Source organism: Nomascus leucogenys, chromosome 3 (assembly GCF_006542625.1).
Source record: "Nomascus leucogenys isolate Asia chromosome 3, Asia_NLE_v1, whole genome shotgun sequence".
Lineage (NCBI taxonomy): Eukaryota > Metazoa > Chordata > Mammalia > Primates > Hylobatidae > Nomascus > Nomascus leucogenys.
Window position 1 is genome coordinate 37,123,132 of NC_044383.1, and position 21,918 is coordinate 37,145,049.

At 48.9% G+C, this 21,918-nt stretch overlaps 1 protein-coding gene across 1 annotated transcript in view; it reads left to right on the top strand.

Moving 5' to 3' along the window:
* The first annotated feature begins 1,368 nt into the window (after positions 1-1,368).
* The window catches only part of TLL2 (tolloid like 2), a 148,121-nt gene continuing 127,571 nt past the window's right edge, over positions 1,369-21,918 (top strand). Inside the window, exon 1 of the mRNA XM_003255270.4 lies at positions 1,369-1,784. Coding sequence (XP_003255318.2) covers positions 1,610-1,784 — 175 coding nt within the window. The 5' untranslated portion in view covers positions 1,369-1,609. The remainder of the gene's footprint in view (positions 1,785-21,918) is intronic.

Genomic DNA, 21,918 nt, shown 5'->3' on the forward strand with positions numbered 1-21,918 from the left:
GATCTTGCCCTGTCTGGCTCCATTCTGTATGTTATGTGCCCATTTGATGAAAACAGCATGAGGCAGGGTCAACATTGCATTTCTTTCTAAGAACGAGGACAAAATATGAGTGGCATCCTTCCAGTAGTTAACTTTTAGCCCTTTACTTGTGTGAAGGACTTGTTATCCTAGTTGATAGATGAGAAGACAGATGACCATAAGTGCAAGAAATTCAGAGTTTGATGTGAAGCCCAGCTCTGGGCTCCCTGTTGACTATTTTGTCGTTGATGTATGTGAAACCATGTGGAAATCCAAAAGGAAAGTTGTCTTTCTGCTTGCAGTTTAAATTGAAAAAAGATTCTATTGGGCATGATGCAAAACATTTCTACACATAACACGTTTGTGTGTTATACTTGACAGGGCCATTTTACATAAAAAGATCTTTGAAAAGCCTCAGTAATAATACTTTTTATATCTCTAAATCAAAATGGCTCAGTTCTGACAATTTTTACATTTTAGGTACAAAATAGAAGTGGGTTTAAAATAGCTCTTGATTAGTCTCCTAAATTATTTGGGCGTATGTTTTTAATTGGCAAAAAGAAATAGACTTCAGAAATTGGTTATTTTTATTCCATCAAGTTAACGGTGAGTGGCTTATTTAATAAAACCATGTCTGTAATTTAACACAAATAGCACGTACAGCTGTTCATTTGTGTCTTTTTGACTGTATGAAGCATCTTAGACGGTTTTACTGAAAGATAGGGTCACCGAGAGGGGAAATCTGTGGACTTAAATCTTTTTTCCTTACCTATCGCCGGCCACTAGGTTAGGTTACGTGCCGCCAGCAGGCTCCGTTCATGGCTCGACTACGGGATGTGGAGAGAGCTGAGAGAATCGAAATCCTCGATTTTTTTTTTCTTTGCTGAGAGACATTCACTCATCCCTGCAGAGAAGCAGCTGCCCGAATGCACATAGCCAGTTGGTAGTGACATGAATCGCGTACATAGGGCTCCTGGTCCAGCGCTCCGAGTTCTAACCACTCTGGCCACGTGTGCATCGGGGAGTTGTAAAGTGAGTTATGGAAATAAAACAAGGAGAGAAGCCCAGCCCCGATCTTCAGGAGCAGCATTCTCGGGAGCCAGAGGCCGAGGTGGCGCCCCGGGGCAGGCGCCTTCGGCTGGGTGGGAGCGGAGCTGGCCCCGGCCTTCGGCTTCAGCATCTTCACCTCGCTCGCCTTCCTCCGAAGTTGCGGAGGTGCCGGGAAGAGGAGGGGCCTCGCCTAGGGCGCCCGAGTGATTGGCTGCCCAGGGCCCCTGGCGAAGGCTGTGTGGTCCAGCCCTGGTGGAGAGGGGCGGAGCGGCCACTGCTCCAACCACCGCCGCCACCGCCACAGTCGCAGCCGCCACAGCCTCGGCCGCCGGGTAAGTAGCTCCGAGCGGCTGCTTCCCGGTTGCCTCGACGAAGACAGGGGGCGCCGCGCTCCGCTTGCTCCGCGCCCGAGCCATGTCCAGCAGCCCTGTGTAACCACTGAGTCCCGGCCGGAGCCGACCGACCCAGTGTGCACCGTCTTTCGGCCGAGCTGAGCTTTCGTGCACGCAACTCCCTCTGCCCCAGCCAGCCCCGCGCCACCATGCCCCGGGCGACTGCACTTGGGGCCCTGGTGTCACTGCTACTACTGCTGCCGCTGCCTCGCGGCGCCGGGGGACTCGGGGAGCGCCCGGACGCCACTGCAGACTACTCAGAGCTGGACGGCGAGGAGGGCACGGAGCAGCAGCTGGAGCATTACCACGACCCTTGCAAAGCCGGTAGGTGCCGCCGCCGGGGAAGTCCCGCAGAAGTTTGCCTTTGAAATGCAAATGAGGTGGTGGGCAAGCCTGCGCTACCGTCTGTGGGGCGGGTCTCCTCTCCCCTCCCCTGAGATCCCCGGCTCCCCGGGAAGACAATGTCTCCGAGGAATTGCTTAAAAACCACTCCGAGGCTGGGACGTCCCGGCCCCAGGTTTGTGGTGCGCACCGGGGGGCGACAGCCAGCGCGTTTCCAAAGCGAATCGGGGCGGGTGCCCGAGGCTGAGAGGGCCCCCAGGGGCCGGGGCGGGTGCCAGGGCCGCCTGACAGCGAGTGGGCAGCACTGGCCACCGCCGGACGCTCCGGGCCGGAGCAGAAGAGCCGGGCTGGGCGCGGCGCTCTGAGGCTCAGATGGAGTTCCTGGCTCCGATTTCACAACATTTGTAAGTTTCGCGCAAAGTTTCCCAAGATCCGTGGTTACTCGGGAGGAGATTTTTAAAAGAAAAGCGTCACAGCGGGCAAAAGGAAAGGGGTCGCCGAGGGAGAATGAGCAAGATTCGAATAGCCGGAAACTTCCCTGTAGCGGTACCGGCCTGAGGGTCGCTCTGGGCGGGCGGAAATGGAAGCCGACAGGTGCTCTAATCCCGCCAGGAAGCGGCGCCCCGGGACGTACGGGCCTTTCAGGCGCAATCGCCGCCCGGGCGCTGCAGCTCCCGCTTCCTCGGGGCCACTGACAGGCTCGTGAGTCCTGAGGGGAGCGGCTTCCGAGCTGGAGTCGTTGAAGCGTTAGCCTCCGAAGGGCCCAAGCGCATGTTCCAGCAAGCTGATTAGTGTGGGTCAGTTCCAGCACGGGCAGAGGGGTGCTCACGCTCCCAGGGAGATGCTGGGCTCAGAGGCTCGCACAGACGCTCCTGGCCCATGGCCAGTGGCCCGCGGGTAGTGGTGTTTATCTCTGGCTTTGTGGGGCTCCGTTTCACTTGGCGGTCGGCAGAGAAGAATGGGGAGGGAAGAGCGCGACCTCCACCCTCGGCAGGGCAGGTGCTCCTTCCCGGGGCTGTGGCCTGCCAGGTCTCTGCTGGGCCTGTGGGCCAGTGGTAGCCCCTTCACGCCCTGGAAACCTCTGTCAGTTCCAGGTTCCGCATCTCTAAATTGATGGCAGTAATTATAGGAGGACTCAGGTGATTTGTGGGAAAATTCTCTGCAAGTGAAATGATGGCATTGTCGTTATTTTTTATTGTTACTATCACTGCAGTGGCTCGAGTCTAGGCTAGGGGTTGGGAGGGTCAGGACTGGGTAAAGTCTGGGAAAGACCAGGTTACTAGGAGGCAGGAGGAGTTTGTGAGACTTGGGAATCTTGTGAAGGTTTAAGATCAAACTAGTCTTGAGGGGCCTGGTCTTAGTAAGGAAAGTTTCCTGCAAAATATCCACCTACTGCTGTACCTCGTGGGGCTTCTGAGTTAGGAAGGTGGGCAGCGGAGTTGGTTCCTGGACAACTGGAGAAAACCTCAGCAGGTAGCATGCCTGGCCCAGGTACCATGAGTTCCTCATGGGACCTAATTCAAGGCCAGGGAGAAGAGGCTCCAGAGCACTATTGGAATGGCAGCCTGGCCCTGGAAAGAGGGCCACTGAAGGTGGGAAAATAGGTGTGGGATAAAGGGAGTGGCTGGACCACCTCCCGCACTTGTCAGATCCTAGACCCTGCTGGGTGTGAGCTGGGGACGCTGGGAGGCAGTGTGGGCAGCTGAGGCCTGGAGTGGGGAAGTGATTGATTTGCTCAGGAATGTATTGTGCATCTCCAGTATGCTGGGTGCTGGTCTGGGCACTTGTGAATCCAGATGTGAAAGAGGCATCCCAGCTCCTGGTCTCAGCCTTGGAGGATAACCCTGAGGCAGGCTTGCCTGTTACAGCCTCATTTTCCCCAGTAGTTTTAGAGAAAATGCAAGATAACCAAGGGCACGCATAATCTGTGATTCTTCACAGACAGTATGGGATGTACAGGCAGGGCTGGAAGGCAGAGGATCTGGCCATTGTGGCTTCAGCCAGCTGCAGGCACCCTCCTCAGACTCCTTGAATTCTCCCAACCCATTGGCCTCTCCCTGGGCTACACTGATGCTAAGAGTGGCCAGAAGAGGGCGATGGTAAGCACAACCTGGGGGAAAAGGTAACATCTCAGTCAGCCCATCCTCTTGGAAATTGCCTGACCTGGAGAACAGCTGTCTGGAAGGCCAGCAAGCAGTTCATCAGTGTACTGAAGTCGCAGAGAAAGGACTTGCCTCTTGGCTAGGGGGACACTGCACTTCCTGGTTGCATATTTAATGCAAACCTTTAGGGGCAGCCTCCCATTCTATCTCAGTGAAATCCTAACTCCCTGACTCTTCTGGCCAGAAGCTCTCCTTTTAGGACCTGCCTCAGGGCTGCAGAGCTAAAACACCTCCCACTCTCCCTTCTTGGTGTGGGTCTCCATTCCTACTGTGGACTCAGAATGCAGAGGGGAGGGTCTTGAATCTATTCCTGGCTTCTCAGGATCTGTGTTACCTGGACTATTCCCCTCTTCTCTGGGCCCCTTCATTCTGCAGTTCCTTACCTGCAGAATGAAATGAAGAATGAAAATGTCTGCCTTGTTAGAATTACAAAGTGACATGTCCAGAGAGCTTGTGCTCTTGGTCCACATCAACCATCTTGCCGTGGGCCTACTTCATACCTTGCAGGCACTTCAGTGTGAGCCCCCTGGCTGCTTCCTATCCAGTGTTCTATGAGTCTATGATTTTTGGTTCTAGCTCAACCTCTCAGAAGCTGAACAAACTGGTAATTTTACCATTTCACTACTTTTGCAATTTTTAATACCATTTTTACCATTTGCCACTTACAAGCTGTGTATCCTTGGGCAAATCACTTGATTTCTCTGGGCATTAGCTTCCTCATTTGTAAATGGGGATGATTACTGATAAAGTACTTAGAACAGTGCTTGAAATATAGTTAGATACTTTTTATAAATGGATTTTCTAGACACTGATGGAAAGAATATCTTCATGCTTACCTTAAAGCAGGTTTTAAGCTGGAAAATTTAAATTTGCTAATAGACAATCTATTTGATGCTGTAAAAAGGGATGACTTTTAAATCAAGTGACGGGGGAGTGGAAGTTAGTCTGTGAAGCCCTCCTGGCCTGGGGCTGGTGAGGGGCATGGGGCTTCTGGGGGATGTTCTCTGTCTGGTCGTCCATAGCTCTGCCAGTTGTTTTTCTTCTGATACTGTCAATACAGCTAAGGATTCAACTGGCAGTAAATCACAAGGCATTCTTACAACCACCATGCCTCTGAGAGCAAAGCTTGGGAGGCCTGTTCCTGCCTGCCTGCCTGCCTATCCTCACCCACAAGTTTTAAGCCGATTTCAAGTCAGAGGGCCTAGGTTCTTATCTTGACCCTGCCCCCCTTACTCACCGTGTGGCCTTGAGCAAGTCGTTTTACCTTTCCATGTCTCAGTCTGCTCATCTACAAAATGGGAGTGGGAGCAAAAATGCTTGCCTTGCAGGGTAGACAAAAGGCCAGTTTTAGTTGGATTCTTCAGAAAGAAGAGCCTTACACAAGGACTTTGGTGTAGATAGTTCATGTGGAAGGTGATCCCAGGAAGCAGGGTTGAGGGAGCAGGAGGAATGAGACAGGGAGGAAGGAAACCCAACGAAGGGAGTGGAATCAAGGTAGCTGCTTTTGGCAATGGGCCCCGACCCCACTGGGAGCTCCTTTGAGGAGCTTACAGAATGCCTCCCAAATTATCTGCCCAGAGAATAGGAGGCTGCAGCATTTATCCAAAGCCTGGTGCCCTTCACTGTCTGCTCCTTGCTGTAGTTTCTATTCCTGTGTAAGAAAGCATTCCAGACCAGTGGGGTAGAACAACCTCTGTTTTATTATGTTCAAGATTCTGTTGATTAGGAATGTAGAAAAGACACAGCAGGGGAGGCTTGTCTTTGTTCCATGATGGCTGAGCCTCAGCTAGGAAGACTTACAGGCTGGGGTGACTCAACAAGTGGGTTCTGAAGTTATCTGAAGGCTCATTCACTCATGTGTCTGGCTGTTGAGGCTGTCTGTTGCCTGGGACCTGTTGGCCAGAACACTTGTAGGTGGCTTCTCCATGTGGTCTCTCTATGTGGGCGTCCTCGAAGCATGGCAGCTGGATTCTAAGTGCAAGCATCTCAAGAGAACCAAATGTAAACTGTGTTACCTTTGATGGCTTTGCCTCAGAGTCACACATTGTCACTTCCATCACGGCCACAAGCCCTCCCAGATTCAAGGTGGGAGAGCATAGAACCACCTTTCCAGTGGGAGGCATGTCAATATCATGTTGTTAAAAGGGCACATGAAATGAGAGATGTTGTTGCAGCCAGTTTTGGAAAAGATGACTTACCACATTCCCCGAGGCATTAATTTCCCTGAATATCCAGGAATAGAGGGCTCTACAGATTTAGAAAAAGTTCCCAAGCAGAAAGGTGGGGAGACATGTGGTAGATTCATGGAACTGCCCAGAGGTGAGCTGAGGGTATGTGACTCAAAAATTGTCTACATGAGGCTCAAATGATATGAAAATGCTGTATAGCCTTTTGGGTTTATTAAATCTAAGGGAACTGCCTTATAGCCAGCTTCACTTTTCAGTGGATGGCTTGGTAAATACCAGGGCCTTCTTCACCGCTGTGGGTCCCATGTTAGGATAGGCTAAATATAGCTGGTGGTCGCTCGTGTCTTATGGCTCAGGAACCAGTAGTGAGGGTAAGCCCACACTTCAGACTTTACTTCTGCCTGGAATTTGGTGTTTCACCTCACTCTGCCATTCTCTCCAAGACATCTTACCAATCAGGTTCATTTTGGGGCTCACTGAGAGCCCTCTCTGGGGCAGCTGTTGCCAGCAGCCCTCATGTTACTGTCAGCCTAGAAACTGAAGCAGCCCTGGGCCAGTGTGCCAGGGACTCCTAAAAGTGCCCAGAGTGGCACTGGGATGATTGTAGAGTCCTGGGCAGTGCTCCTCTGGAGTTGCCAACCTTCATGGCAGGGCGGGCATCCTGGTTTTTAAGCAGAGATGAGGCTCACATGGTGCCTCCTGGAAGCTTGTCTCCCCTGGCATGACCCATCCCCAGAATGTGAGCTGCCATCTCTCTGGTACTCCACCTGCCCCCCATCAGACTCCCACACCATGGGCCACACCTAGGTAAGGGTGGCTGATATTTTTACATCTTTATTTTCATTCTAACTTGTTATGATGTCCTTGCTGATGGGCAGGTACTGATCTGATGGAATTAAAATATTTCAGGGCCATATTGGAGTTAAATGTTTGTCTTTTTTGTTTCTCCGGATGATACAGGAGCAGAATCTAGTCCACCTTCTCTACACAATTTCACACTCCACCATGCAATGGGGCAGGGTGTGAGCCAGTTAAGAGCACAGGCTCTGATGCGGGCCAGACCTAGGTTCCAAATCTGCCACCTAGGCAAGGCTGTGTGACCTTGAGTATGTTACTCAACTTCCCTGAGCCTCAGGGAAAAACAGAATTAGTAATATCCACTTTTCAGGATTGCTATAAGGATTAAATAATACAATGGTTGTCAAGTGCTGAGCACAGTATCTGGCACAAGGCAAGTATATAATGATATATATGTTATCAGAGTACAAAGCAGGTGCTCACAGCACTTCTTGAACTCTTTTGTTGAAATGCTGTAGAGGAAATTGAATTTTTGCAATAAATGAATAATTTATTTCATCTAGTATAGTTAAGGTTAGAGATTCTTAATTTCAGACCTGATCATTGTGGTTAAACAGAGTCTCAAAAGTAAGTGAAGGGTGAATTTTATGGCATGTGAGTTATATCTCAATAAAGATTTCAAGTAAATGCAGATGAGGGCAGGGCCAGGGGCAGAGCTGGGGGAGGAAGCTCATGGCCTTAGCTCCTGAGGAACAGTTGGCTGGCTGGCACAGCTGCTCGAGCTGAGAATTCAGCTCAGCCAAGCAGGTGTGGAGTGTGTGGCCATCCAATGCCAAGCAGAGCCTAGAGTTCTCAACAGTGGCCAGGTCTCATACTGGGACCTTTCCCAGAGTCTGGGAAAGGGGGGACCAGGAAGGAAGATGCATCAGGCCTCTCTTGGAGGGGGCTGCTCTGGGAGCTGAATGACAGCAAGAACACCACCCACTGACCCTCAGCACAGCCCCCAGAGCAGACAGGCAGCTGCAGTGGCTGCCATTTTGTATATGAGGAAACTGAGCTTCAGGCCCAGACTTTCTCCCTGACCTTGCTGGTCCTTTGATGCCTCTGTGGACAGAGCCCATATTTGGTAGACAGAAAAGTCCACAACAACATAATCAAAGGTAGGTCTCCAAGTCTTACATCAGTGAAACTCGTTTTTTCCTTTTCTCTCCCGCCTAGTAGTGTAGTGATCAGTGCAGCATACCCTTCCCTCAGGGTGGCATGTGTGTTGGGAAAGCGTCCTTTCTTCTGCTGTCCCGCACAGTGAGAGGAGAGGAGTGGGGACAGGCATGATGCCACCGAGCCATCCACAGAGCCCCAGATATGCAGTGCACCTGGCATGTGGGCCTGGCATGGGTGCTAATGGTCTAAGTGCTGGTTAGACTCAACCCTGCCCTTGGGGAGCCTCCTACCCAGGGCTGGGCTCAGCCTGCTCAGCAGAAGAGGCTCCTAGATGGAAGCTGATTATAGACAGGTCAGCAGGGCATCTCATGCAGCAGCACCTCAGCTCTGGCCGTCCAGCTGACCACTGCTTCTCCGGCCATTCTCAGGGCACTCCCCAGCCTGGACTATGGTTGTTTGAGCACCTGGCCCCTCCCCAGACTGGAGAACAAAGACCTTGCTGACATGTTGTGGTTCTGTACCCATGCTTTGGAATTGGGCTGACTTAGGTTTTTCTTCTCAGCTTTGTCACTTTCCTTTTTTTTCTTTTCTTTTTTTTTTTTTGAAATGGGGTCTCGCACTGTCATCCAGGCCTGAGTGCAGTGGCACGATGTCAGCTCACTACAACCTCCACTTCCCGGATTCAATTGATTGTCCTGCCTCAGCCTCCCAAGTAGCTGGGATTACAGACGCCCGCCACCATGCCTGGCTAATTTTTGTATTTTTAGTAGAGACAGGGTTTCCCCAGGTTGGCTAGGCTTGTCTCAAACTCCTGACCTCGTGATCCACCCGCCTCAGCCTCCCAAAGTGTTAGGATTACAGGCACGAGCCACCGCACCCATCCTCAGCTCTGTCACTTTCTAACGGTAAGACCTGGAGCAAGTCCCTCAGCCTTCAAAGCCTCAGTGTCCGTTTGTGTATCACGCCGTTAATAGAAACTCTGATTAACAGGCTTGTATATGAAGGCACTTGGTACCGTGCCTAGAAAACAGAAGCACTCAATAAATATGAAATATATAGTGCTAGAGTTATGTGGCCCTTAAAGAACCTGTTATGCCCCAACAAGTGTGTGGAGTGAACTGAATTATATGAACAGCACTGCTTTCCATACTTCTGAGACAGCCTGGGGGCAAAGCAGCAAGTGCTAGAGGCAAATTTCCTGGGTTCAGATACTGGCTCTACCACTTCACGGCTATAGGCAAACCTGCTTAGGCTTGCTGGGACTCTGTCCTTATCTATGAATGTGGTTACTAATATCTACCCACATAGGGTTATTACGAGGATTTAGTGATTAATACAGAGAAAGCACTTAGAATCATGTCTGGACATGGTAAGCTTCCAGTAAATACTGTTTTTAAAATTATTATCATCCCACAGAAATCCAGCAAGGTTTCCAAGTGGCAGGAAACTAAACATCTGAACAACCAAAGTGATCTGGCTTTGTGTCCCCACCTAAACCTCATCTGGAATTGTAATCCCCATGTGTCAAAGGAGAGACCTGGTGGGAGGTGATTGGATCATGGGGGTGGTTTCCTTCATGCTGTTCTCGTGATATTGAGCGAGTTCTCGCAAGACCTGATGGTTTAAAAGTGGCCGTTTCCCCTGTGCACTCTCTTTCTCCTGTTGCCATGTAAGATGTGCCTGCTTCCCCTTTACCTTCCACCATGATTGTAAGTTTCCTGAGGCTTCTTCATCCATGCAGAACTGCGAGTCAATTAAGCCTCTTTTGCTTATAAATTACCCAGTCACAGGTAGTATCTTTTATTTATGTATTTGTTTATTTTTTTGAGACGGAGTCTCACTCTGTCGCCCAGGCTGGAGTGCAGTGGCGCGATCTCAGCTCACTGCAAGCTCCGCCTCCCGGGTTCATGCCATTCTCCTGCCTCAGCCTCCCGAGTAGCTGGGACCACAGGTGCCTGCCACCACGCCCGGCTACTTTTTTGTGTTTTTAGTAGAGATGGGGTTTCACCATGTTAGCCAGAGTGGTCTCGATCTCCTGACTTCGTGATCTGCTCACTTTGGCCTCCCAAAGTGCTGGGATTACAGGCGTGAGCCACCGCTCCTGTCCCTGAGGTAGTATCTTTACAGTAGTGTGAGAATGGACTAATACACAAAGCCTGGTGATTTTTAAGGGATTTATGTTTTCTGATGGTGCCAATTCTGATAGCTCCTCTATACTCAGAGAATTTTTGTGTGTGTGCAGTGGTGGGATCCCAGCTCACTGCAACTTCTGCCTCCTGGGTTCAAGTGATTCCTGTGCCTCAGCCTCCTGAGTAGCTGGGATTACAGGCAGGCACCACCACACCAGGGTAATTTTTGTATTTTTAGTAGAGATGGAGTTTCGCCATATCGGCCAGGCTGGTTTCGAACTCCTGGCCTCAAGTGATCTGCCCACCTCAGCCTCCCAAAGTGCTGTGATTACAGGCCTGAGCCCCCATGCCCAGCTATACCCAGAGACTTTGACCTAAAATTAAATCTTCCATGAATCTCAATGGCCTCAGTGAGGATGGCATTAGGCTAAGGCATTTGGTTCCCTGCAAGCCAACCAGACGTCTGAACCCTACCGAAGAAACCAGCCCCTGGCTATTTGGAGACGTATAAGTGGCTTTGGGCCTGAGCCTCCATTCATCTGATGGCTTCTCCCAACCCCTAGGAGTTGATGTGAGCACTCACAGGAGATGGCCTGGGCTCACATGACCTCAGGGGCATTACAGGCCATGGTCAGGGTGCTTGCATAGGGGAGAGCCTGGGCTAGGACCGGCACACGACATTGAGACCTCTAATCCCTGTTCTCCCCTCTACACCATGTGACCTCTTCAACCCTGGGGCCTCCAGCTTTGCCTGGCTGCCTCTACCCCCAGTGAACAAGCTTCTCCATGCTGCCCAGTCTGAAGGCCACATTTGTGTATTTGTTCCCTGAGCACCAAAGCCCATGACCGTCTCCCTATCTTTTTCTTTATCCTTGTCTAGGAATCTGACAAGGATGAGAGAATTCTGGCTTTACAAGTACTCTCTGTCCTAAAGCATAGGGAAGAATAAATGAATAATACCAGGTGTCAAAATGCACCTGTCCCCGTCTCGTTTCCTCTACCCCTCTTCCAGAAGGCCCAGGGTCGGTGCATGGATATCAGGTCAGTTGAGGGTGATGGGTCCAACCACTCTCCTCACCTCCACAGGGAGAAGACTTCGATGGCCAATCTTTCCCAAGGAGGCTCTGGCTGGTAAAGAGCAGAAGCAGTGAGCATCCTGTTGTAGAGATTCTTTTTGGCATCATGCAGCCCATGGCTTTAAACCTGCCTCTGCCCCCCTTATTTCCTGTGCAGTTTTGACCAAGTCTCTTAATCTCTTTGAGCCTCAGTTTCCTCATTTGGAAAATAATGATATTGAAACCCATCATATAATCTTGTTTGAGGATTAAATGAGGCAGTGAACACGAAGTGTTTAGCAAGCAGTCATTAATTGTTGGCTCTTCTCCTTGCTACTATTATTATTACTTATAGTATTACTCCCTATTTTAGAATTTCCCTGTAAGTAACAACCTCACTGGCCTGTGAATGCTAATCTCTCCCTCTCAGGGCTGCTAAGAGTTCTCCTGGGATGCATAGCATGTGGCAAGTGATAATTTGTTGCTCCACAGCTCACTTGCTCTCATCCATGAAGCAGGGAGAGGATGACACATAAACCAAATGTGTAGAAGCAAGTTTCTCATGGTACCCTCTCAGCCTGCTCATAATACGGTTCTGCTTGGATGCAAACATAGCAACAGGAACAGAGCTTTCCTGCTGATTGGTTACAGACCTATCTGTGATCACACCACCTCTAACCACTTCTGCCAATTACCAATAACTATTCTCAAGCTCGCCCGCATGAGCACTTGAGTGGAGATGTTCAGGCCTGAGTCTTTGCCTGCTCTGCCAGCTGGGCCACTTATCTTCTGTCTCATCCTGCAGTTTGCACCCAGCCTCTTTTCCCTGCCTCCCACCCGGGTTACTGGCCTGGAGTTGATGTGAGTCCTGTGAGCTGGCTTCCCACAGCAACAGCCTCAAGCTACCTTCCTTCTTAACTCTTTTTCAGGTCGCAGGGTCGCCTCTCCTCCCTGTGGAGTCAGTGCTGGTTTGCTGTCCTCTCCTCCTTCGCTCATTAAGGACTGGACCCCATGGGTGCAGATACCACACTGGTACCACAGTCCACCCAGGTCCCTAAACCAGAAACCCAGTTGCTACCTGGACACCTGACTTCCCTCTTCTTTTCACCCCACCCAACCCAAGTGCTGTCAATTCTATTTCCAAATTGAGCCTATCCACTTCTCTCCATCCTCACTGCCACTGGTCGAAGTTCACACTTGAGCTGCTGCAGTAGTGGCTGAACTGGTCTCCTTGACGCTGCTCTTGCCTCCCAAAATCTGTTTTCCACGTTGCAGAGTGATCTTTCTCAAACTCATGTGTGATCATGTTTGCAAGATCAGACCTGCTTAGGATCCTTTAATGTCACCCCATTGCACTTGGGATAAGAGCAACCAGCAGGCCCCGGGGTGCTCTGGTCATTGCTTGTCCCTCTGACTCAGCCTCCCTCCCCTTACCTGCCAGGCTCCAGCTCACATCGGTTCTTCTTCCTGCCTGGAAATGTCTCTGGACTCTATATGTGGTCAACTCTGACTCATCCTCCAGGACTCAGCTTACATGTCATTTCCCCCATGAGGCCTTCCCAGCCCCCAGTCTCAATCAGGTCCCCTTTCAGGTTTCTCATCACCTTTATTTTTCTGAAAAGCACTCTTTACAATCTATAACTGGGTCTATTACTGATGTATTATTGTTCAATGACTGTCTCTGCATTGGACAGTGAGCTCCAAGGAGTATAAACGAGACTGATTTTGCTTCACAGTCACGAGCACAGTGCCAGCACATAGTGGGTACCCAACCACTATTTGTCAAATGGAAAACTGAGTCAATGAGATACCAGAGGGATTCAGAAAGGGTAGCAGTCAACTCAAGGAAGACTTCCTGGTGAGGGAGTTGGTAAGCTCTGAGGTGCGTCTGGAAGGATGCCTTGGATTTGCAGAAGCTGGGATGCAAGAGAAGGTATTTCAGGTAGAATGAACAGTGTCAGCAAAGGTGAGGAATGTTTGTGATATGTCTGGAGTTGGAGGTTTACTCTGGTTTACTTTGCAGAATGGTAATGACAAGATTGAAATAAGCTTGGAACAGTGGAAGTCAAGCTGAGACATTTGAAACATATCCGTAAGGAAATGGGGAGCTATTGATGTTTTCTCAGCAGAGGACTGTTACAGTGAAGACCTGTGATGCTTAGGATCTGTAGAAGCAGGAAGCAGGGGGACCTCCCAGAGTTCGAGGCCTGGAGCATGAGGATGCAGGCTATGGCCTTGAGAATGGGAAGGGAAGGAAGGTGGGAAGAGATAGTGGCTCTGTGGGTGGGAGGGGTCCTGAGCTGAGATGTGCCCCAAGGTCGTGGTTGAAACATTTATGAGTTTATTCAAACATATTCAGCAGGCACCGGGGTGCCCTTGAGGTGGTGAAAAGGGAGATAATGGTTTAACATGAAATGTTTTCCTTAACTACACAGCTAATTCCCATTCACTGGAAACCGTTTAGAAAATGTATACAGCAAGTAGAAGTAAAAATGTCCAGTAATCCCATTGCCTAGAAGTAATTGTTGTGAATATTCTGTTGTATGATATTCCCACACCTTTTCTAGGCATGTTTGTAACATTTTTCTTCTGAAAATGCTATACATACTGGCTTGAACCTGCTTCTATTTGAATTTCACTTGGTACCATGAACCCCTCTCTATGACAGTAAAGATGCTTATGTAATAAACATTCTTATACAAAACCAATTTAAGTTGTTTTATACACTGTTGTATAGATGCACCATAATTTATTTAAGCAGTCTCCTATTGTTGGACATACAGATTTTTTTCTCAGTCCCTCCCCTCCCTCCCTCCCTCCCTCCCTCTCCCCCTTCCTTCCTTCCTCACTCACTCATTCCCTCCCTCCCTCCCTCCCTCCCTTCCTTCCTTCCTTCCCTCCTTCCTTCCTTATCTTGCTTTGTCACCCAGACTCGAGTGCAATGACACAGTCACTACTCACTGCAGCCTCCGCCTTCCAGGCTCAGGTGATCCTCCCACTTAACCTCCTGAGTACCTGGGACTATAGGCACATGCACCACCTAATTTTTGTATGTGTCGTAGAGACAGGGTTTCGCCATTTTGCCTAGGCTGGTGCTGAACTCCTGACCTCAGGTGATCCGCCCGCCTTGGCCTCCCAATGTGCTGGGATTACAGGCATGAACCACTGCACCTGGCCTCAATCTTTTTGTTTTGCTTTTATAAACAGTGATGCTGGAATCATCTCTGTAGCTAGATGTTTATATACATCGTGAATTATCTCTTTAGAATAAATTTCTAGAAGTAGAATTGCTGGGTCAAAAGTACCAATGTGTTTAGGCCTTCTGATTCTCCTTTTCAAACAACCCTTCAAAAGCTTTTTTTGTTTGTTTTTTGTTTTTGTGTTTTGAGACAGCGCAATCACAGCTCACTGTAGCCTTGAACCCTAGGGCTCAAGTGATCCTCCCACCTCGGCCTTCTGAGTAGCTGGGACTATAGGTGCGCACCACAACACCTGGCTAATTTTTGTTTTTTTGTTTTTTTGTAGAGAGGTATTTTTTTTTTTTTGTCATGTTGGCCAGGCTGGTCTCAAACTCCTGGGCTCAAGTGACCTACCTACGTGAGCTTCCCAAAGTGCTGGGATTACAGGCGTGAGGCATTGTGCCCAGCTAAAAGTTTTTTATTCCTTTACACTCCCATTAGGATTAATAGTTTATATTCTACTTTTAAAAAACCGTTGCTGGTTGGAGAAAAGTATTTTTCTATTTCTTCAACTTGCACTTATATTGTAATTTGTATTTTTTTCAGTAATTTTGAACCTTTTAAAATACATTTTGACTGTATTCTGCTAATTGCGATTCCTATTATGCACCTTTTCTTCTGTTCCTGCTCATTTTTCTAATTAGATAATTTTAAAAAACATTTAGTGGGAACCCTTTTCCTACTGAATTAAGGACTTTCATTATTTTTCTGTCATATTTGCCACAAACAAATTTTTGGAGAGAGGATTTTTAAAAAGCAGAAGGCTTATTCTGCACCATATCATTGACTTTCCCGTAGAGATGTTTGTATGGTTGTATCAGTTCAGATTAAGTTAAATTGCTAGTAACAGACCCAAGTTAATTTGCTGTGTCCATCAGGGTCCAGTTAGGAGACTGAAACCACACCAGTAATTTGAACAGTAATTAGAAAATGTAATATAATTATCAACTAGGAAAAGGCGATTGACTACCAAAAGAGGTAAAGAGAACACTAAAGAAAACAAAAATAGCAGATGCAAGGAGCAACTACTAGGGAAGGAGGAAGCCACCGCCACCTCCACCCATCCCAGGCTGAAATTCTGACTTCTTAAGAGAGAGTGGCTATGGCCCACTGGAATTGGGGAGTTCACTGAGATACTGACCAGCAGGGAATTACCCAGTGGAAACTGGCAAAACTCTGGAGGGTTGGTGCCAGTGGTTTTCCTGAACACTACTGGCAGCCCCTCCCATGGGTGCAAGGTGAGACCACTGGAACCAGGAAGAGCAATCCCCTCTTCAATTTGCAGTATCCTTCCAGTGTCTTTTACTGATAAAGTCTAACATGGTGTCAACTGGTGAAGGAGCAATGTTTACAGGGCCCAGCTCCAGTGTCACAAAGCAAGACAAAGAAGGATAGATTTGCAGCCAAGAGGCAATATATTGATATCTCGGACGTTGGCTTAAACAAGCTAGAAGTCTGTTTTTTTCTCACATCAAAATCTGGAGGTCTCCATTCTGGGCTGATATGGCAGTTCTGCCTCAGGAAGTCCTTCAAGATCTAAGATCCAAGCTCCTTCCAGTCTGCCACTCCACTCTCCCTCAGTTGAGGTCCTTGTCCTCATGGTCAAGATGGTATGCATGGTATGCAGAGCTCAAATCATCACGGGCCTGGTTTGGATATGGGAGGGGTGGAAAAGAAAAAGGGACAAAGAATGTGTGAGAACCAGCTTCTTGGGAGCTGTCATTTGTCACTTCCGCTTCATGTCCTTGGACAGAACTTAGTCACTTGGCCACAGACAGCTATTTGGGAATCTGGAAAAGCTTTATTTTGGAGGACCTGGAGCTAAAAATCAGGGGTTCTCTTAAAATGGAAGAAGGGAGAGAAGTGTTGGTGGACAATGAGCAATCTCTGCCACAATAAGCTAAACTGGCTGGACCTTTATGAAGAAAATGTAGTCAAAATGGCAACATGCCCACTACCATGACTGAAAGTTAGCCAGCTACACCAAGCAAGATCTTTGAGTCAAATCTTCTAGAATGTTAAAGCTGGAAGGAACCTTAAGGATTATTTATTCTAAGCTTTTAATGTTTCCCGTGAGAACTCTGAAGGCCTGGGAGGGGCAGTAACTTGTCCAAGGCCATCTGAGTAGCTCTTGGAGTGGCCGTAGGTGGATCCCAGTCCTCCTTCTCTCTCCACCTAGTGTGTCTTTCCATCCTCTGCGACTTAGGGTTTCCCATGGCCATTGTCTTCAGAATGAGTCCTGCATAATTAAATTGCAACTTATGGCTCTGCAAAAGATCATTTCACAGTGAAGATATTAGGGCTTATGAGATGTGCCTGGTCCTCAAATCAAGCACATAAGATGTAAAATTAGAGCCCAAGAAGCTTTGGGTTATTAGGACCTAAACTGCATCTTCTCTCCATTACCTAATGGAGCCCATGTGAGCTCATGCTGTGGGAACGCAGCAGGCATGAGATAGCAGTGAGTCATATTCTGCCCAATTAAGCAGTGAAAGGTGTCGGCGTAGGCCAAAGTAGTCATCCCTATTACCAGCCAGAATCCCATCTTCCTATTTGGCTATGGAAATAATGGAAAGATTTTCTTAGCAAAGCTCTACAAGTCAGAGTCCCAGCAGGAAACAGAATTTATCCCGGATGTTTCAGATGAAGAGAGCTTCATGAAGGGGCTAATTAGAGATGCAGGGTTAAGGGAACAAACAGGAGAGGTGAGACACCCAGAGATGAGCCCATTATCCCTGTGGTGAGGGGCAGGGGAGGGAGCAGTGCTACTGGAGCTGGAACTGGGTAGGAGGGGAAGTTGCGGAGGGATGTGTCTACGGCTAGACCTGTAGCATCTAGCAGGGAAGAAATGCACAGCCTCTCTCCTCTTCCCTAGGGTCTGCCAAGATCTCTTCCTGGTTGAAAGCAACCAGAAACCCGAGGGGAAACTGGAGGATGCCATCCACAGAAGCAGGCTTCCTGGACACAGAGCAGAGTGGAGAGGGTGAAGAATAAGTGTACAAAGTATAACGTTAATCGTAGTTCAGGCCTTGCCCCAGCTATTACCTGGACTGAAATATTTTTAGTATCTGTATTTTTGTTGTTGTTGTTGTTGTTTTGTTTTTGTTTTTTGAGACAGAGTCTCATTCTGTTGCCCAGACTGGAGTGCGATCTTAGCTTACTGCAACCTTTGCCTCCCAGGTTCAAGCAATTCTCCTGCCTCAGCTTCTCGAGTAGCTGGGATTACAGGCGTGCACCACAATGACGGGCTAATTTTTGTGTTTTTTTAGTAGAGACAGGGTTTCGCTATGTTTCCCAGGCTAGTTTTAAACTCCTGACCTCAAGTGATCCACCGGCCTCGGCCTCCCAAAGTGCTGGGATTACAGGCATGAGCCACCACACCCGGCCATTTTTAGTATCCTTACAATGTAATTTGTGAATGGCAAATGTGTGGCACATGCAACCCCCTCCCCACCCCACACCCCTGCTAATGGCAGATATTACTAATTGATCATGGCTCTCTTTCCTATGGGTCCAAGAAGTCACCTTACAGTGCTCAAAGAAACACCACCCATTGAGTGGGGTGGCATGTGAGATGAAACCTATTTGGAGCTATAAAACTTAAACAGCCTTGCAGATATGGCCTGCCTGCCCAAACCAATCTTGTGGCTAGTTTTTCTTTTTTGGAAATTAGCTGAGCAGGTGTGTTTGTTGATTCAACTGAGCCCTGCTGGGAAAGCCAAGCTGTGACATTTCTGAAATGTATTGATGCAACCATATTATGATATAGATGAGGAGGCAAGGCAGGAGACTGTATCTGCTTTAAGCAAGGTGGTCGCCAGCCCAGGCACCAGCCAGACCCTCTTGGCTCATCTGTTAAGTAGGATGATGCCAGCCAAAGCAGAGGGCAGGGCTGTGTGTTCTCTTGAGGAGCAGTCAGCTTTCAGAGTGGCTGCGGAGGACCTAGCTGTGTAGGGCGCTCTCCTAGGTCCTGACTGACCTTTAACATGGAGAGTTAGAAAATGGAAAATCTTTAGCTGGAACAAATGGGTAATGGATTATGAATGTTGCCAGCATGCTGTAGGGCATAGGTGTCAAATAGGTTTCAACTCATGTGCCATTTCTGTCCATTTCTGTTGGCCCTCTGTAGCACTGTGTTGAGATGGATTCAGAGACTGTGTCCAGGCTCAATGGACAGGAGAACTGTGATCAATTAGGAATATCTGTCCTGAGCAAGAGTGGGTAAGGGGAGGCACATGCTTGTCTCTTATTTGCCATTTCTGGTGTAGGGAAAGCCCATGGTTGGGAGTCCCAAACATGGCTTCTAGATGCAATATTTTAAGCAGGTCATTTGACCTTCTTGGACCCCAGTTTCCTCATATGGAAAACAAGGACATCACTTAGATGACTTTCAAATTTTCTGTCTTAGAAATTCTTCAATTTTAAAGTTTTCCAAGTCTTCAGTGTAAAACTTGCACCAAATCTGTTTGATCCCATTAAAACATTTACAGCTCTCCACCCCTCTCTGCCGTATGCTTGAGCAACTGAGCCATCTATTCCTAGAGAAGGCCATCTCCCCGGGCAGGAGCAGCTGGGGACCCTGGAGACAGGAGGCTTCTCATATTAAACAGACCCTACCCTTTAATCTCAACCAAAAGATCCAGGAGGCGTGATTCACATCTCGCCTGTTGCCTCTCCTCCGAGAGCCCGAACCTCTCCCCTCCTGTTCTGCAAATGCGCCTGAATGCAGAGTCCTGAAATTTAGGGTCATGGTTTCAAAGTTCATGGTCCTGAGAATAAACAAAAAAACTATTGTGGTTGCATAGAGCTGTAGACCCCATTAACACCGTCCCATGAATATTTATAGCGTGGAACTACAAAAGAACATAGAGACCATATTGTATTTCCTAGAACTTTCTTTCTAGGGGTCCTTTCTCTGTGGGTCACTTTAATGTAAGCTTTGCTTATTTAGTTGCACACTTTAAGCCGATTAACTTTTTACTAAAAAAAACCCTCCCTGTTTGTTTGTACATACACTCCCTTGACAAAGATTCACAGAAAACTGCTTTAAACCTGTTAAATCCCTCCGCTGGAAACTTGCAATGAACTAAATGCATCTGTGGGTAGGATTTCCCTGTAACGCTCCCCGCCTCTGGCCCCTCCATCCCACCTCAGCCTGTTTCCTGAGAGGAATTCCAATGGTTTGAATTCTACATATTTAGTTCCTCCAATAACCTGGGCTTATCTCTAGGTGACTATCTTATGGAACATCTATGAAGTCTTCCTCGCTTCCTGAGTGAGGAAGTTATTGGAGTGGACAAATAGCAGCCCCCAAGCAAATACCCTATGTTTCTCTAAAAGAAAATGTAGTGAAATCAAACGTTAGGTCAGAGACCATGGACTCCATTGGTTTCCAAACTGCAGTGTCCATCTGAGTCACCTGAGTGGGTGGGGCAGGGCATGAATTAAAATGCATATTGCTGGGTGCTGACTTCAGAGATTCTGATTTCATAGATCTGGGTTGGGGCCTGGGGATCTGCATGTCAACACTCTCCTTTGACACTTCTGATGTAAGTGGTTTGTGGACCATGCCTCCAGAAACACTGAGCTGGTTCAGCTGTCTCATTGTGTGAGTGAAGAAAACGCTTCAAAGGGGAAGCACACAGCTTCCAGTACAGACCGTGGAGATGCAGACCACGTCTCTTCCCCCGTGTAGACCATGATTCATGTCCCAAGATACAGAGCCACTGCAGAATATTTGTGATTAGGTCCACGGGTAGGAAGCTGACTGAACAATAAACCATGCCTTAGTGTAGCCCTGAGGTCTAAGTGTAGAAATGAAAATCAGGAAGTGTCCTGGTTGATGAAGGTGAGATGAGGTAAGGTGGGTACCTCCTGCAGGCCACTCTTCTCGGATAAAACCCAGGTCTTTTTTGGTTTGGAGCAAGCCCTGGAGCAGGGCAGGGCATATGGCCAGGATGGACCAGGAAGGTCAGGGGGCTGCCCTGGGCCTGCCATTCTCTGGGGGCCAGGGAACAGAGTCTTGGGGATAGTGCAGTTGGTGATAGAAGGTGGCAGCAGAGTGGAGGGGTCTCCCTCTGACTGGTTGGCTGCTGCCTGGCTCGAAGTCTCCCCAGCTCTGCAGACCCCAACTCAGGGGCCGTTCACCACCCCCAAAATGCCCCCACCAGACTCTTGGAATCTTCGGTGCGGAGGGGTGTGAGGACTCCTCCAGGCCCAACCCCTCCTGCAATCTGTCCCTTGAAAGCAGCCGCTTGGGCTGCCCCCGGCTGGCCAGGCTGGTGGTTCCTGTGTTGGCAGAGCACTTCCTGCTGACCCTGAGGTCAGTCCTCACCCTGAATCCCAATGCTGGGACCAGCGTCCTGTGCAGGGCAGTGAACCGAGCTCTGAGTCTTGGAGCCAAAAGGTCTGAATTCAAGTCCTGTCCCCTTCTTACAGATTGTCAACTTGGGCTAGTCATTAACTTTCTGAAGTCTCACTTTTCCCCGTAAGATTGGGCTGATGGCCTTCCTGCCTTCTTCTAGGCCTTCTGCAAGGAGGTATTTGTTCACTCACGGATTCAGGGTTGAGAATGTTCTGAAGGTCAGTGCCAGGCCCTGTGCTGGATGCTGGGGTTTTGGGTGTGGGGGGTGTTTGCAGGAGAGGAGGATGTGTGCATGGAAGGGGTGGCTACTGTAAAGTGCTATACCAGAATGAGGGACTCCAGATTACCCTCTCCACCCTGGGTGCTTTAACAGCCCCAGGATCCCATTCCCCAATTCTCAGCCTCCTTTTTTGCCCCTGCTGAGCCTCTCAGATCCCCTGGCTTCCTGTCCTGCCTTACCCTCACTGTCTACAGCGGTCCACATGGCTGGGCCCCCCACTGCAGCTGGCTTATCCTCACTGCACCCCTCCTGCTCCTGCCCTGACAGTGCCTTGCTCTTTCCCACCCCAGGGCCTTTGCACATGCTGTCCCTTTAGCCAGCATGCCCTTTCCTCTTGTTATCCACCTGCCAAACTTCAGCTCACTCATCATCCTCCCACTCATCCCCTTTGTGAGGCTTTCCTGATTCTACATTTCAAGGCTGTAAGTTAGTCATTCCTCCTCTCCATGCTTCCATCTTACAAAGGGAGCCAAAGATGCATGGCAGTTAAGAGTTAGAATTGAGAGGGGGCCTGGAGGAGTTTGCCTAAATCTCTCTGTGCCTACAGTCCTCACCTGACACTGGGTATGATGATGCACATTGCATGGGTTTGCTGTCCTGAGGGCTAGAGGAGTGAGAGGAGCCTGCACGGTGTGGGTGCTGCAGAACCATCAGTCCCTTTCTCTTCACTGCGCTGGTCCTGAGAGGAGAGCTAAAACACCAGATTTGGAAGAAATAGAGATTGCTGTTCAAAGATCAATGG